This window comes from Paramisgurnus dabryanus, chromosome 15 (assembly GCF_030506205.2).
Source record: "Paramisgurnus dabryanus chromosome 15, PD_genome_1.1, whole genome shotgun sequence".
Taxonomy (NCBI): domain Eukaryota; kingdom Metazoa; phylum Chordata; class Actinopteri; order Cypriniformes; family Cobitidae; genus Paramisgurnus; species Paramisgurnus dabryanus.
Genome location: NC_133351.1, coordinates 17,368,350 through 17,386,505, shown reverse-complemented (window position 1 = coordinate 17,386,505; position 18,156 = coordinate 17,368,350). Strand labels below are relative to the sequence as shown.

General features: G+C 38.1%; 1 protein-coding gene across 10 annotated transcripts in view; it reads right to left on the bottom strand.

Annotated features, from left to right (window-relative positions):
- stxbp5l (syntaxin binding protein 5L) overlaps nucleotides 1–16,774 on the bottom strand; it is a 167,385-nt gene extending 150,611 nt beyond the window's left edge. For 6 of the 10 annotated variants that reach the window (XM_073811919.1, XM_065251629.2, XM_065251625.2 and 3 more), the window contains exon 1: nucleotides 15,853–16,773. In XM_073811919.1, coding sequence (XP_073668020.1) covers nucleotides 15,853–16,020 — 168 coding nt within the window. In that variant the 5' untranslated portion in view covers nucleotides 16,021–16,773. Of the gene's footprint in view, nucleotides 1–15,852 lie in introns of all 10 variants that reach the window. The other 4 variants (XM_065251620.2, XM_065251621.2, XM_065251624.2 and 1 more) reach the window with 2 other exon arrangements.
- Nucleotides 16,775–18,156: the final 1,382 nt, after the last annotated feature.

The window sequence follows — 18,156 nt, the reverse complement described above, 5'->3', positions numbered from 1 at the left end:
ATAAAACTACAAATCTAACATTTCAGTTTTTTTACTTCTCTGAACAAGGGTTCCCTTCTCCAGACATGATTATCTTACATAGACACAGCACACAGACATCAGTTTAATAATAACCCAGAATATGACTATAATGAGCCACAGACAAACACTTGTCCCCTGCAGGTGGAATGGGGCAGGTGGTCTGGGCTTGGCAGCTCTACAGTCTTTAATCATGGGCTGGAGAAGAGGTTATCACATAAGGGGGTGCTGACCTCCTGTTTGTCCCAGCAGGGTGATGTGACATGGGGCAGGAAGAAGACACAGGGCTGGGATCTCCCCAATCCCCATATATATGCAAAGACCCCTCTCATATGCCATTAAATATACATACTACAGATAGTGGATAAAAAATACATCTACTGGCCCAATCTTTAAAGCCTCATTCATATTTCATAACCAGAAGGTCCATTTTCCTCCATCTCTCGTTTTTCTAATTTCACGTCTCTGTCCTTATTCCGTGAGTGTATGCTGTTTGTTGTGGACAGCATGTTGAATATTGCATGCATTAAATCTGCAGGAAAGCCAAGCGATAAAGAGACCTGATCGCCACTGATGCTACTGTATTGAACTCTCTAAAACTATCTCCCTTTTTAGCTCTATCTATATCTATCTAAGTACATTACAAACCACTCTTTATCCATTGCTACAAATAATCCAACACACGCACACACACATACAGTACACAATGAACGCTCTTTCTTGCTCATTCACTCAGCCTCTTGCTTTAGAGGGGAGGGTGGGCGAGTCTAGACCCCAATCTAAAAATAGACCTCACATCTAGCGTTCCTGTGCACTGCTCTGTGCCTAAGACTGCAGATCTCGCTCTTACAATCGCGCTCAAAGAAACACACACACACAGACCTACAGTACACATTATTTTAATAATAGAAATGGTATCGGCAAACGGTCACCCAAATATACTTGGATTTCAGTGGCATTCATCTAATGCACACACACTTCTTTATTAATATAAATAACACGGTCGACAGCATTGATCTGTTGCTGCAATGCAATATAACTCGGTGTAAGCAAAAGATGGTCTATATAAAGGTCCGTAGAAATCATTACTAATGCAGCATGTACAGTATTAAAAATGTATCGAGGTAACTGTTACACATGCATTTTGTACATTCAAACTTAGTTAGTGTCAGAACATGGAATAAGCTGGAGCCACAGTGTACATGTGTTCGTTTAATATAATGTTAGACATTGAATTTCACGCTTATTTTGACAATACCGATTTGGAACGATTTCCTAATCCCTTTGCCCCCTCCATCTCAACACCTTATATCGGTCATTTTTCTATATGTAGGACAAAATACAGCTTATTCCTGCAACAGAAACATCACTGATTTCACATATACAGTATCAACATTCGTGCCATTCATCTGTGCCTTCCGTCTGTTTGAATGTGTGTGAGAGTCTGTGTACAGTATGACCCTAAGATGATTCTGTACATATGAGCAGCAGAAAAAAACTGGTTTCTCATTAAAGCAATCAAGCATCATTAACATGATACCAGCCTTTGCTTATTGATGGCCTGCTTCTAATGTCATTCTTTGTAGCTTGCACATCACTCTGGTGGATGACTGGTACAAGACTGTGGTGTTCTCAGAGATGGCTGGTACATATGCTAGTGATACTTGGAGGGTTTCTCTTTGATTAATATAATGCCGATAATATCCTACAGACTATCTGCTTGGGGTGTGAATCATCACTAGTCTCACGATTCGGTTATGATCATTATGTCAAAGGTTTAATTCAATCCGATATTCTCGATACACTGTGATGCATCAGTATGCTTGCATTACACATTTTAAATATTCGGTCACACTTTATTTTACGGCATCACTGTTACAGTGTAATTATACATTTAAGTACTAAGTAATAATCATTAACAACATGTACTTACAAGAGGGTTGGGGTTAGGATTAGGGTTTGGTTTAGGGCAGTGGTCTCAAACTCCCGGCCCGCGGGCCATTTGCGGCCCGCCCTCCCCCTATTTGCGGCCCGCGGCACCTTTCAACATTATAACATAATCTGGCCCGCAGAAAGATTTGTATTCACTTTGTTAAATATTCGTCTGATTTTTAATTGAAACGTTTAATGGTTCGTTCACATGTCGCGTCTAACAATGTGTGTTAAGGCGTTTCTTACTTTATAAAGTGCTCTGACGTTGCGCTCCGTACGGGGTGGCGTCACCCGTTGCTACGCAGCCATGAGCCGCGCGCGCCCTCCGTGATTGCGAGGAGAACGGAATGCGTGATCGGATTTTAATTCCTCTTCTGAACCTCGCGTCAATCATATCATTGTCACAATGCGATCAGTTAATCTGGTCGGGACTTTGTAGTGTTTGTCCAGAGAAAATTTGTTATTTCCGGGTGGATTCTCAGCTCAGAGAAGAGCTGCGGTGGAGTTCACATCAACAAGTCACTTTTTATGGAGACACCGCATGGCAGAGCCAATGCAGTATTAAAGTACAGATAAGAAAAAGAACCATCAAAGTGCCCAGGTTAAGAAAAGAGGAAAGATGAGGAGAAACGTAGCCTACAGAAGATAAAAGTATGTATACTGCTATATATAATGAAGTATATTATATTATAGCTTGCTATGCAATTACACATAGAGCAGTATTATATTTGTTTTCTGTTTAACTAGCTTATGTAACATTGACTACTCATTCAAAAGTTTTAGGATCACTTTCACTTTTTAATATTTTTCCACATATAATAACAAATTCATTAAAACTGTGGAATAACAAAGATGGAACTACTGAAGTCAATACTATGACTGAAAACAATCCAAAATAAATCAAAACACTGATGGTAATATTTTTATAATAGTTTATAAATGTATACAGAAATTTAATTTGTTAGATAAGTGCAAGGTTTTAATAGGCCTTAGTTATTAAAGATAAGGTTAAGAAATGATTTACTTTTATAAAATAATGTATATTTAAAAGATAAAAACCCCTGCTTATATATATTTTCAAGTATTATTATTATTATTATTATACATTAAATAATAGAATTTAAACAGTATACATTTACCAAAAAAATTTACTTTTTTGAACATTAAAATAAGTCTGCGGCCCTCCGATGAAATGTCAATCTCAGAAATGGCCCCAAGCCAGTTTGAGTTTGAGACCCCTGGTTTAGGGTTAACTATGCCTAATTAACTGTTATTACTATGATAATTACATGTAACATGTGTAACAAAGACACCGTAAAATAAAGTGTTACCAAATATTCTTTTAATATACAGCAGGTAAGTCTGTCTCCCTCACATTTTTACCGTTGCGGCTCTTTGTCGTCTTTCTTGTCAATTGCCTGCATTAAACTCTGCTCCAGATGTGCGTGCTTTATTGATAAGGCGCGTATTGCTTTAAGATGCAATGTGGCATCTTTAATGAGTGCTTTACATCCTAAAGAATTTTCAAAATCGGTTCAAGTTCAATATAAAATGCGCTTCATTAACACAGTCTCCTGCGCATGCGCACACTCACCTCATAGAGATAGCTCACCAGATTTTGGAGCAGTGCCCAGAGTGAGACACGCATGCGTGTGAGAGAGAAGCGCGCAAGAGAGAAGGATGCGAGAAAGAGACGTGCATGAGCACTGGTTTTTAAATAATTGATTATTAGTTTTTATGCATTGATGCAGTAATCATTTGCATTAGCATTGCAATGCATCATAAAAACTATATTCAACAACCCGTCTATCTGCTTGTGGATGGAAAAAAAAGCTTCTAGACTGATACGCTGTGATGTTTCATAAATCACATGTACATCCCCTCAGTCCTTAAGATAGAAACAAAAATCTAGACACTGAACTTGTAGGGGTTTCATTTTTAAAACAAAGTTTAGGAGAATTGGTATTTCTGTCCAAATCAATTGATGTGATCATATTTTTAAACTTCTTAACTTCTGAATTCCAACAAACACCAGACTTGCTCTTGTTTCACACGCACTCAAATGGTACATAGGTGCTATGCAGGTGCTATATAGTGGTTCCCATCACCAGCCAGTGAACCACTTTTAGAGCTATTTAGCACCATTTGTTTTTAGAGTGTGAAACAAACTGTAGGATGTCTTGATGGAGCAGGACATGGAAAGGGGGTCAGGACTACGGTAATTTGCTGAGCCGGAATTTAAGAAACACGTCTACATAAAGATATTAAAGGAGTTGTGTAGCCTTTTGTTATTTTTCAAAATATTCATCAATTAAAATGATAAATAATGATTATTTAGCAACCAACCATCAGAAGAAGCTTAATCATGAGCACGTAACTATACAAAGCTTAAAGTACATGGTATGACACACAGACTAAATTCTAGCTAGTTAATTTCCAAGCAGTTTTCAATCTCTTTGTATTACAGTAAATCTTATTTTATGGTCTAATTAGGATGAACTGTTTATGTTGTAGCACTCATTTTTAAGTCACTCCGCATAAAAGCTAAATGAGAAAGAGTAAATAACTCTAGTTGGCAAATAAACTATAAATGTGTCATATGGGGTAAAAAATTCAAATTCAAATTTCAAGACAAAACTCTCTCATGTTATTTGTAACTCTAACATTAAGATGAATTTCTCTCAAGCTATTTGTATATTTTGCTAAGTCCCACCAGCCTGATCTCACGAGAAATCGTAAATATTTTACGAGTTGCCTAATGCCGAGTTCAGACTGTACAATTTTAGCCCTGATTTTGACTCGCCGACAGGTTTTGAGAAATCGCAGACAAAAGCCCGAAATCACAGGCAAATCGATGCTCGTGCACACGAGTGACAATCACACAGTGTAAATTATAAAAGACGCGTTCTGAGAGAATCGCCGACACCCGTGAGATATTTGGCATGCTAAATATCTGGATTCAAAATGCTGTGTGAAATGTGTTTTGACTGACAATAACATCGGCGATGGCCTACAGCCAATGAGAGAGCAAGATACAGGGCAGCTGGAAGTTCGGTGAGGAGTCTCTCCAAACATTTCCTCCTTCATAATTTAGTTCTTCTTCTTTCTGCTGCAAATGAGCGCACATGCAATTTGTATTGTAAGCTTCTTGCGAGCTACTATTTTTAACTCTTTCCACGCCAGCATTTTTCATGATTTTCACAAAAGTTTAATGCCTTCCAGAAAATGCTCCTTTTTAAATATATAAACATACAATATATGAAATAAAAGAACAGACCCTCTGCTTTCAAACAAAAAATCAGTTTCATCCTACCTTCATGTTTTCTGTTTTTATCACCTCTCAAATATGTGTAGGTTTCATCAAAAACACCAAATTTTGAGATAATTCCATTTTTGTGAAGGACTTTTGATAGACATCAGATGCAGAGCGAGCTTTAAAACATACACGGACATACAGCTGTTTGCCCAAGGGCAATACTTCCGTTTTTTATAAGTTGCGGACCGGTGGATAATAGCGGTATTGCAGATTGACGAGATAACTCGTCAATGGCGGGGAAAAAGTTAATAATAATCCCAGTCTCACATGAGAACTCTGGACTTGCACGCGTGACCTCACGTTGTTTCCTTCGCGTCACTTCTCGCGTGCGTTTGGTTGTGAGACGTAGTTTGCGGACCGGGACAAAATTATCAGCGATTCTTCTTACGGTAAAGTCATGCAGTATGAAAACCCCTGTCGCCAATCCATCATGCAGTCTGAAACAGCAGCGACTGAACGCTATCCCAGATAATCACGCAGTGTGAAACCACAGGTGACCCGACTAGTTTGAAAATCATGCAGTCTGAACTCTGCATAATTTGTATCAATTTATACAAAGTTAATCTTGCAAAATCGTATGATTCTCATAAATAAAAACAACAAAACTGAACCCCTAACCCCAACGTCACAGGGGTCAAGGCACATCGTAACAAAACTTACAAATGTGGTTGTATGAATTAATACGAATTTGCCAAGTCATATAACATATGTACAATTTCTCGTGAGATTGCGTTGGTCACACTATATGAGAAATTTACATGTCAACTACCCACGTATACAGTTGAACTTAAGATATCTGATCCAGTCAAATAAAACGCTTAAATATCTTTCAAATGTCATTCTCCATTCATTCTCCGAACCCACTTGTCATCCGCAGTACCGTGATAGATCTGGAGCCACAAGCACAATACACCCAGAACAGATGACCAGTCCATTACAGGTCACTAGACACACAAACGCATATACTCACACTCAAAAAAGGAGGCTTTTTATCACCAATGTCTTTTTCTCAGTGTATTGATAACATTCTGACCTTACGCAGAACTCAGACAATCATACTGAAACTGTGATTTCAGCTAGCACCCCTAGAAGGGGACTGAAAATGAAAATGTCATTAGCTCAGTATAACAACAAACATCAATGCAAAATCCCTACATGATAGAAACATGTATGTGCACAGAAACACATAAAAACATGGCCCGCTGCGTTCTCAGCCAAATGCTGTCAAGAATAATCTTCAAAAGACAAAATATACCAGGAATGCAATATGACCCAGAAAGCATCCATAAGGTCTGTGACTGAATGAATGTGAATAAGAAGAAGACATAAATAAGTAGAGAAAGGATGAGAACAGGAGGGAGCAAAAAGTGGTTTCTGGCATTATAACTTTGGCTTGGGTGTGCAAGAAGACGTGCCGGATTAAAACACATTATTCATATAGCCCTGCCCACCCTAACCCCAAGACATACAAGTGTGATTAAGAAAAACCCTTTGAAATGAGGACATCTACAGTACAAATATGTGAAGGCTAAAATGAGCAGCGCAAAAAAAGATGATTGAATCTCACTCAAACATACTAGTATTTTGCGTATGATTCAACAAGCTTAAATAATTAAGTGAATCCATTTGAGAAAAGAAAGAGAGACAACTGGTGGGAGGAGGGGGGTAGATACCAGATAAGAGAAATTAGGCTCTTTTATTGGGTCAATAAGTGTGCCATCCCCCTGGTGAAGCCACATGAGGGCAAACAGCCCACTTTAAAAGCAGTTCTGTTACCAATCAATTACTAACCAGACAATCACTTTTCACACAAAGACACACAAACTGCTTTTACTATTCTAGTGAGATCTCAATAGACTTTCACTTTTTTATACCAGGTATTATCTGAACCTTCAACAGCTCCAGGCACATGAACAAAAGCTCCAATCTCAATAGTCGGCCAGTTTTGAACACGGCGCGTCAAACCAAAAAAATGACCCCAAGGCGTTTTAATAAAAATGACGGCTGACATTTTATGCGTCGGTAAGCTCACTCACAGTGTCACCCTTTGTTTAGTTAAGAGGCGTTAAATGTCAGCGGTAAGCGCACACGATTATGTTTTTAGGTAAAACTTGATTTGGCTGATTTATGAACAGTTTCCCTAAAACATTTTTATAAGGTTTTATGTAAGGGTCGACCGATATGATTTTTGATACAATGCCTTATCAAGTACTGATAACCAATATTTTGAACCAATATACTGTATGGGCCATTCTACAGAATTGGTCCAAACTGTGGTCCCACATTCAAAAAGCACTTTTAAAAAGAATAAGTATTCAAGTCTTAGATGTTTACTTAGATAATTTTATTATCTATTGAAATAATACAATAATCTCTATTAAAATAATATTAAAAAATCAGTAAGATTAATATATAAATCAAATAATTATTTATTAGGTGCTTTTAATTGGGAGGTGGCTCTTTTCGTAATCCTAACCCCAAAATTTTCCATTGTTGTTTGTAAAAATATCTTTTTAGGTTTTTTTTTAAGTTACAAAATATATATTGTTTTATGTAATTGTTTTTAAATCTTGAAACTTTATTTAAAAAAATGTGTCCTGCATTTTCATGTCACTACCGAAACAGTGTATGTTTAAGTCCACTGTCCGAGACATGTCTGAGTGTCTGATTTTACCCACACCCCTACATTTTTTTTCAGGAATTATTCCAACCAGTGACGGGTCGTGACTGCTCTTCCGAGGAGCACAAATTCAAAATATGTGTTGGAGTGCAAAGTGTGTTGCTAGTGTTTTCAAAATATGTGTTTGTTGCGGGCAACTTAACGGGCAACTTCACACACAATGGTTACACAATGTTAACACAAAGAGAAGGATGAGCTCTGCTCCATTACGCAAGTCTCTGGTTTCACTACATTGTGGCTGCACTTTCTTTGTAAAATACCTTTTTTGTGGTTTTGTATTTAAAAACTGAAACACTGTTATTTAACAAAATTGTTTCTGGACTTTTAAGTTTTAAAGAGAATATTTTCTTATATTATTCATATGTAATATGTTTTATATTCCTATATTTATTTGATGCACATACAGTTATATATAAACTAAACAAAACAAACAAATACTCTATACCAAAACCAGAACACCAAAGTACAATAAAATAAATGCATGCCAAGCAAGAGAGAATGAGAAAATTAAGAACTTTAAGAAGTTAATCTGATGATCTGAGAGTATAGTATTTGTTTCATGAAAGACAACACATTGCATTTGACCATCCTCCTGTCTAGTCTTTGTTACTGCTGGTGTGTGTGTGCATGTACATGGAAACGTCACTTGAACAGCAGAGAGTATGTGTGGGCGCAGCACGTTTGAACCCTGCTGCTGTTTATGCTGCTGGCAACCATGCTGTGCTAAGAGCGAGAATTAGAATGCAATTGCTGTGCGTACAAGCCATTGTGTACTTGAGCGTGCAAGTGCACGTGCCTAACTAGATTCTGGGCTTCAGACATATCAGCTATCACTTCCCTCTACAGGGAGGGTGATGGTTCAATGCTGAAGTCATCAGAAAGGGAGGCTATGGAAGAATGCCAATCACAAATGAACACTTCTGACAGGGGTTATATCATCATTGACTTGAAACAAATATTGATGAATGCTGACAGTGGGGTTGTCATGGAGGTGAGACAACAACATCTTAATTGGACATTGGACGACTCAAGCTGAGTGTTCTGGAGTCTAACTCCCAATTCTGGCCAGAAGTTACATTTGTTTCTTTTGCTTTCGACTTCACTGTCAATACACGTGTTGCCGTTTTCAAGCATGAAGAGAAAAGCAAATGACTGTTAAAGACTATAAAAATTTAAAATAACTTTTAAAGAGCATCTATTTATTGCAAAAAAAAGTGTGTTTGGTATAATACAATGTGTTTACGTGGTTTATGGTTAAAAAATACATTGTTTTCCACCTACTGTACATTTTTGAAGCTCCAGATATCCTGCTTTCCTTAAACGGATTGATTTTGTACAAAACTCGGCGATCTGAAAAACGCCGTGTCCCTGATTGGCCAGCTAATCTGTATGTTGTGATTGGCCTGAATACCTCTGACATCAGCCGGAAATGTGACGCTCCTTACCATGTTTTAAAGATTCGGCCACAATGCAATGCTTACAGGAGTTAATTTTAGAGCCCGACCGATTTATCGTTTTGCCGATTTTATCGGCCGATATGAGCCTGTCGCAGATATATCTGTATCGGCGTATAAGCCGCAGATATGAAGCCGATATGAACGTTCCTTACAGAAGACATTAAATGCTTTTGAAAGATGTAAGTACTTGTTTGTCCAGCAGAGTGCGCCCTACTGGTTGCTAATGGTGACCCAGGTCACTCACTGTAGTGACACCAGCAAACCCCCTTCACTTCAGTCAGTCCCTCAGTTCAGGTGGTGGCAGTCACGCGGTTTCTTCACAACATTTTACACCTGGTATTAAGACGCGCTTTGGTCGATTGGATTATAAGTGGGCGAGAAAGACACATTCCGGTTTACATTTGGTGTTTTTAATCCGTCTCTTTTGTCCACTTGCGAGTTGTTTAAAACGCAAGCGGAAGAAATGACGCTAGGCGGAGAAAGGACGCGCTTTAACTGCCGCGCAGTCTGTGGGAGTACACCTGCTTGTGCTGTTACTGAACATGCTCATTTCAAAGCAATTGATTAAATAAGCTCGCGCAACTTTACACCCTCGCTAAATTAAAGAGGCGGAGAGCAGACGCTTTAGTTTTATAAAAGTTTAAAGTCCCGGCAGAACACTGTGGGTTCGTGTTATAAAAACGTTGTGCAGTACATTAAACATAAGCCTACATCATTATGTTGTCAGCAAGTCAAGCATTGTCGTCTTAACGGTAGTTTCTAATTAATTTGTGAAGTACATAACTTATTGTAAAGCTAATAAATAAATGACTTTATAAGTTTCCATTTTCAAAATAAGCCCAATATAACATTATTCTCGTCAAAACTGACAATCATTTAAGTTATATGTATTTTCTTTGTTTGTGTTTTAAAGTTATTTATAATTAGTCAAGTTTACTGTTTTGTGCACTTATATCAGAATCATTTTGGATGATAAAGTTTATTGTTAACTTGTAAAACACACCTGCCTATATTACATATCTTTGTCACGTCATTTTAAGTGTTTGATCACCACATTTGTGAGTGATCATTGCAAAAAAGTATTTATATATAGTATATTCTGTTAATGTATATAGTGTATTATATGTACAGTAGCCTGCTGTAGTATAATATACTGTAGTATATGTGTACTGTACTATAATATACACATAAAGAATATCGGCCGATATATCGTTATCAGTGTTTTTTACTCCCTAATATCTGTATTGGCATCGGCCCCAAAAAAATGCATATCGGTCGGGCTCTAGTTAATTTACAAGCTATGAGTCGAAGCAGGAGGAATTATGATAATGTCGGTCTTGTCTATGTCAACAGGCCCAGGAAGTAAACTGTTGCCTACAATCCGTGTTTTTTGTAGTCCAAGAAAAGAGTTGGAAACGATTACTCGCATCATTGTCTACTTTGGGGTATGTACACACTTACACACCAAAGGAAATGTAAAATCATGAATTGGACTATAGTTGCTCTTTAAGTTATGTTTTGTGGGTTAAATACAATGTGGGACTGTCACTTCGCATAAGTATTACGTCCTGGAGTAGAGGGTTCACTAATATTTGCTAAAGAAAATATAAAAATCTGTGCAAAGAACAAACATGCAAACCAAATCTGTGCTGAATGCAGTTCTCCATCTTGCAAGTAATTTTTTCTGCACCAACCAAATACAACTGTATTGTATTGGTGATTGATTTAAGTTTCCAAATAAGTAAATATAAATCCTAAAACGCACAACACACAAACACACACAAACAAAAAAAATAATTCCTTTCACTTAATCTTTTGTGCGAGTCACTCAATTACAACTAGAGAAAATAAAGAAGCCTTAGAGAAGTAAAATGGGAAAGGTTTAGAAGATATAGATTGGCTAAGTAGAGCTATTCCTTTATATGTGATTACAAGCACAGAGCTGCTTGAAGTATTAACTACCTTTGGCTCTGCTCAGTCACTGGAGAGACAACACAGACACTGAAGGAAAAATATAAATAACAATCAGGTTCAAACAAATGACATCACAAGAAATCAACTGAGCAAATGTAAAACTATGGAGAGATTGTCAGAAATAGCAGAAAGGGTAGAAGAAAATTACATAAAATATCTGTCTGTTTTGGACAAACAAAGCAATGTTTCAAACAAAGCAAATGGTTACAGTGTTAAACTACTTGTCAAATGTACATACAGATGGATCTTATAACATATATTAAAGATATTACAAAATGTTTTACATGGATCATTTATATAGGTGGAGGGTCAAGAGAAAGAGATGCCCACTTACATTAGCTGTATCATCTCATTTTAGCTTATAGCTTGCTGCTATGGTTAACCCTGCTGTAAACAGCAGCTCTGTGTTTTCTTTCTCACCCTACCGCTATGATCAAACACAGCATCTGACCGAAAAAAAAGATGAAAAACATCAATTGTAAATCTATCGACAATAGACACTGAACCATTTATATTTGTTTGTGTTTGGTTGAGTGATCACAGCTTTCCTGTGGAGAGATGAGGATACATGCAAGCAGAGCAGGCTGCTCTCGAGCACAGGCTGTGCAGCCACTGCGGTCTCAGAGCAGTGGAGAGGACGCCAGCACTGTTGACAGTGCCACAGACACAATATTACCACAAGACCTTTTCTTCAGAAAAACAAAAACATCTTCCATACATCTTCATCAATTAAGAAACTCAACTTGTTTCTTGTAAGTATCAAATAATGGGGAAAACTGGTTGTCTGACTTGAAAGTCAAGCTCAGCTGCAGTTTTTGTTAGACTTTCATTATATTAACATTATAGTAAAATATGTAGCATGAATGTTTAAAAGGTATTCTATTTTTTCACTATACTTTTTATTCCTGTGTGTGTCATAGCAATCCTGGAATGAGAAAATTGAACAGAGAGAGAAAGAGAGAGAGAGATCTACATTCTACCAAACATAAAACATGACAGCCCATGACGGGAGCTGTTGTCAAATCCCATAATTCAGTTCAGTGATCATAACCAGAAATGGGTGTCACGGGCTGTTCTTAGACACATGAGAGGGTGTTCGGAGACAACTTCAGATTTAAGTCTCTGGGGCACTGTTTCAGTCAACATCCCGAAGAAAACATCTCTCCTCAGAATCATGTGTCTACTATAATGACCTAGCCTGGGTGCCAGCCAAACTTTGCCCTGTCCACAACATTTGAGGACGGGAAGTTCTGTCTGGAGTTTCTTCATTGTGGCGCTACTATGTTCGGACAAAAACTCTTTGAACTATTCGTATTGTCAGGGCGAGCTTTCTACGTCGATGATGGACAGATGATCAAAAGTAACGTAATCAACCACGTCACCAAAGAGCGTGTGTGTTGAAACTGTTTTCTCATGGAGGACCAAGTAAAAGAAGCAACTGAAATGGGTATCACGGCGATGCAACTCGTTGTGCACGACGAGGTGGATATGATTAGCGTCGTTGATTTTTCGGAAGCCCGGAATCGCGGCTGTTGGATAAGAAGGGACATGCTGGGCTCCGATGTTTTTCAAGCCAACGTAATCGTTGTGGATGAAGTTCACCTAACTTACAAATGGTAAGAGATAGCCTGACTGTATGACTTAGTAAATAACTCACAACGTAGGGCTGTGACGATTAATCGTGCAAATGCACATTTTCTCAATTAATGAATTTGAATGAATTACGGTGAAATGCCACCACATCCAAAAGCCAGAGGGCGGTCTCGTGTAGAAACGCCATTTGAGCCACACAAGAAGTAGCATTAAAACCGCTACTCCAGGAAATGTTAAAGGGATATTTATATCGCTGTTCTTCAGATTCTGTATTTTCATGATAATAAAAATATTTTGAATGATTGTGTTTGACGAGTGTTGCTTTTTTAAATTCACATTATAAACAACTCAAACTCATAGTGATTTTAGATTGAGAAGGACTTCCTACTGATCACAGAGCCGTAGTACACGCACAAGTTGTGCAATGAAACACAGAATCAGAGGCTTGCGATTCAGAATCGATTTCAGGCAGGTCTTTTTAATGGGGAATGCAATGTATTGTCACATCCCTATCACAACGTTTGCTAAATCAGACTTATGCTGCCTTCACGTGCTATGGAAAGATGATAATTTCCATTTATGAACTGGTATTTACCAGTGTATTGTGTTTAAGTGCTTTTGTTGTTGTACTTTAGGGAAAATACATTCACGTGAGTAAATTGCTTGACCTCTTATTACTAGGAGGCTTCTATTGACTCTTAGCTAGCATCTGCTAACCAAACCATAACGGTATTTTTAAAACTACTTCATCCAGCGTGCATGCAGTTGAGTTCTGTTGACAACAAGTAAGCGACGCTAAACATACGTCACAACACTTTTTTTGTCCTGGTATCGGTGAAACACGCCCCAATAATCACAGCCCAATAGAGTGGTCTCAGACTCAAATTCTGACTAGAATTTTGAGTATGACAACGTCAGGTTTATATTAATGACCCAAATACAACAATAAAATTACATGATATCACCTCAAAAAAGACGCCCATTCACCCAGTATGGCCCAACCATTCAAGATGTAACGGTTTAATTTGTTAAGAAGGCTGATATTGAGGAATAGGGCTTAATGAGGAAAACCTGCAGCATCTAGATATGAACTATTACATACTACACACATCAATGTTATCAAAGAGATTATCATATCAAGTAAGGGTGTTTACATAAACAGACCAGTTTTATTCAAAAGTTCTGAGAGATGCTGACATTTGGTAATGAAAAACCAAATTACCTTAACATCAAATTTATATGACCTTTAATAATAGCAGGACACAAACAATGCAACCTAAGCTCTTAACATGGCAGCTAAAGGCAGACAAATTACTACCTTTAAGTGCATGACATTACTGCCGATAGTTCAATTTCAACAACGCCAATTTAGGCGACATTCAGAAACCGTCACATCTTATACAGACTGTCATTTCAATAAACTAAAATACTAACAATAAAATAAAAATATGTGTCTCTTTATATATTTTACAGTAAATAAAAAACGGTTTACGTTTACCTACCTCTCAGCGTCGACATTCAATGATTTCAGTCTGTCACTAACCACCACTTCCAGTAAACAACGTTAACATTGCGTGCCAGTGCTTTTTACGCATGCGCAATGCGTTTCGATTAACTTTTCTGAAGGCCTAAGCCGCCTGAGGTAAATATGAAACTACACGACTACAATCACAACAGCAGACGAAATGATGTTGAATAATTTTTTATATTTATCATCACGTAAGCGATTAGAAGCGGAATTTTGAATCACATCGCTAATGTCTCACAGTGTGTTGTTTTATCTAACTTATTAAGGCAGTGGTGAATGTTATGCCCAGTGTTTATGGGTAACTTACTTGTAGGCGTAACGATTGTAAGTCATTTGCAGGTCGCTTCGAATTAAAGCATCTGCTAAACGAATAAATGTAAATTTATTCCCGCGTATTCCCTGTGGACAAGAGCAACGGCTGTCGCTTTAACGTTACACGGTGGGACTAAAAGCTTGAATGAATGTGGTGCGCTGAGAATATTTAAAAAATTAAGCCTCTAACGTTACATTTAACCAAACTCTTATCCACTGTCGCTTTATTTCTGTCTAATTTGTCAGGTTGGTAAACAAAATTACTCGAACCACCTCAAAGGCTCACGTGAACAACTTATTTACGATATAAAGCCCCCATTCAAGTCTTTTGAATCGATCCGAGACTGGACAGCCGCAGCAGTTTCCGTCATCCAGTCCATCTGCAAACGGCCCTAAAAGCCTAAAAATAGCTTCAGGCAAATCACATAAGCCCGGAGACTATGGCAGGCTCTCTCACTTTTTTTATGTAAGTGAAGACACTTCGGTTATGTCATCGATTATCCGTCACTTTATACTTCACTGCGGAGAGGACAGGTCTCAAGAAAACCTCAACCTTAGCATATTTTCCATAATCCCGAGATAGATAGATAGATAGATAGATAGATAGATAGATAGATAGATAGATAGATAGATAGATAGATAGATAGATAGATAGATAGAACTAAGGCAAGATGGTTACAAAGACTTCAGCAACTGAATTTGACAGATCTGTTTGACAAGAGAGAATATTAAAAGATGTGTCACTGTTCTAAAGGCCATGAAAGTTTGAGGGACCCCTTGGACAGCACAGTGTGAATGCTAAGTGAGCCCATTGTGAGTATCTAGTGACTGGGTAAAAGTTACAATGTTTACCTCTGGTTGACTAACCAGTAGCAGACAGTATATTAATGTTGACACAAGTCTGGCTGCAGTTTCGCTGCAATTTCTTCTGTGTATCTTGTCCTAACAGCTGCATTGTTTGGCACAGGCATTTTGGCTAAAACTACTGCACATCTGCAACGATAAATGAGCCCTTTACGGCAGTGTAGACAAGGACACCCACCTTACAGATCTGAAAGTGCTCTGACATCAGCGTTTCCTGAATGTCCAGCTCCCGCGGTGTCGGTGCCGCACTGGGGGTCCCGGCCGCACTGCCGTACACTGGAGATCCACCAGGATTGATGGGTGAAGAAGTCGTCAGCCCGTCCAAAACCTTCCGGAACTTCTTCATCTTTATCCTCGTGTTTGTACGTTTGTCGACGTTGCTCTTGGACAATCTCAAAATGTGCCGTAGAGACGTTTAAAACGGCATAGGATATGATGCGGCTTCACAACTCGAATTTAGACGGCAAAACTGCGCTTTCTCTTCTTCCTTTGAGGGATTTATGTGCAATACAAAACGCCGTAGAAGAACCTCATCGTTCAGAGGAGGGTTAAAGATCACGAAAAGTAAATGATTGATTTTGGGCAAACAGACGAAAGAGGTTTAGTGCGCATTAATGCCTGAACCAGGCTGGTAACGAACTAAGAAACTTCATATTACTTACGCAGGACGGTTTCGCATCCAACTAATCAGAATTTTTGTGAGCCATGTCAGAAACATATTAAAGTATAATTTATGAAAAAAGCGTTAACGTGGACAGACGCCTGCCTGTTTATCCGCGAGAGTCAGTAGCTGTGCACGCCAAGAGTCACGTTGAACGTTTGTTGTTTGGGATCCCAGACGCAGAAGAGACACGCTGCAGAGAACCAGCGCACAGCCACCAGCCAACGTCGACAATTGATCATAAATTGACTCAGAAGGACATAATATTAAAGGACCAGAAGAAGATTTTCTATGAAATACCCTTCTTTATCTCTTGTTTATGAGTAATTTGGGAGAATAAGAGGCGAGTACGCTCGACCCGCACCCAAAATCTCTCCCGCAGTCGAGTGCGAGCCGCTGTCCAGGGTGCTGAAACATCGAGCGAAAGCAAGTCCCGCCTCTCTTTGTGCTGATTGGACGGAATGCCACGGTCCTGCTGTTATGCCCGCCTACCCGTGGCAACGATTGGACCATGCGCTTTAGAGTTCACAAACAATGAAATAGTGATAGTGATTTAAGTATATATCTTTATATAGATATATATCAATATTAAAGTTTTATTTGACAGTGGATTTCATTAATTTGGCAGCCAGTTTGGCATTAAGCTAACCGTCAAGGTCTGGCCGTCCCACAAACTTGTTGCTGTGGTTAGGTTTGTTTTAAATCTATGTGTTAGACTGTGTTTGAGACGTGGAGAAAGAATAAAAATCTGACTGTTTTATAGTAGTTTATGTTTTGTAAAGAACATGTGCAGTACAGTATTATCAATTTAACTGATCAAAACAGATAAAAATAAAAAATGTAATATTCCCACAATAATGCCGTATTATGCAAATACTCTGAGAAACCTTCTAAAAAGTGTTTGAAATACGGTTCTCGAGTTATGGACACACTCAATCCATCAGTCTGTATATAATGTCAGTCTTCTACACAGCAAAGGCCTCGAGGGGGCGCTATGGCGTGCATCTCACAAAGGCTGATTACATAAGCGCTTACATCATCCCCCCTTCGGCACAGCTTATACTATTGAGTCTTTCCCACTGAAAGCAGCCTGTGTAGTTGATATCATCTCTAGAGATTTCGATTCTAATACTGCTCCCATAAACTTTTTTTTATTTAATGATTTGTTTTTAACAATGTAATAGGCTTATGCAAAAGCTGATAAATCTAAACTCTTCTTTTCTAAACGTGCTTTACTTATTCAGTCTCATAATTGAGATAGCAGTGTTTTTTATTTTTATATTAATTAATGAACTCTTGTTATTTTATGTACATATGTTTATTTATATAGCACATTAAAACAGAAATCCAGTCAACCAAAATCATTCTTATTATCACCTTCACTTTATTTCAAAAGGGAACGACAAGACTATATTCAAATGGCTTGCAATTATCATGATTATAGAGTACAAACACTATGCTTTCTAGTTTTTTTTATCTTGACATTTTCAGTTGTCCATTGCTTTGAATGTTGTGGAATTATAGATCAGGATCAAGCACCCCACCTAACAGCTATAAGCTCAGTAGGCCGTCACACATAATTGCTTTTCTTTTCATTAAATATACTTTTCATCATGAAAGCTGAGATAAATATACTCTCTCATCTTTAGTGCAGCACACCTCAAAGACAATTTTCAAGGACTCCCTAAAGAACGTAATCAATACAAACAGTGGCCATCCTACACTTAGCATTTGCCCTTTTTACATGAAATGGCATAATTTTACAATCCTTCATCCAGAAACTTTAAAACCCAGATGTACAAATAAAACATTTCTAGCTTA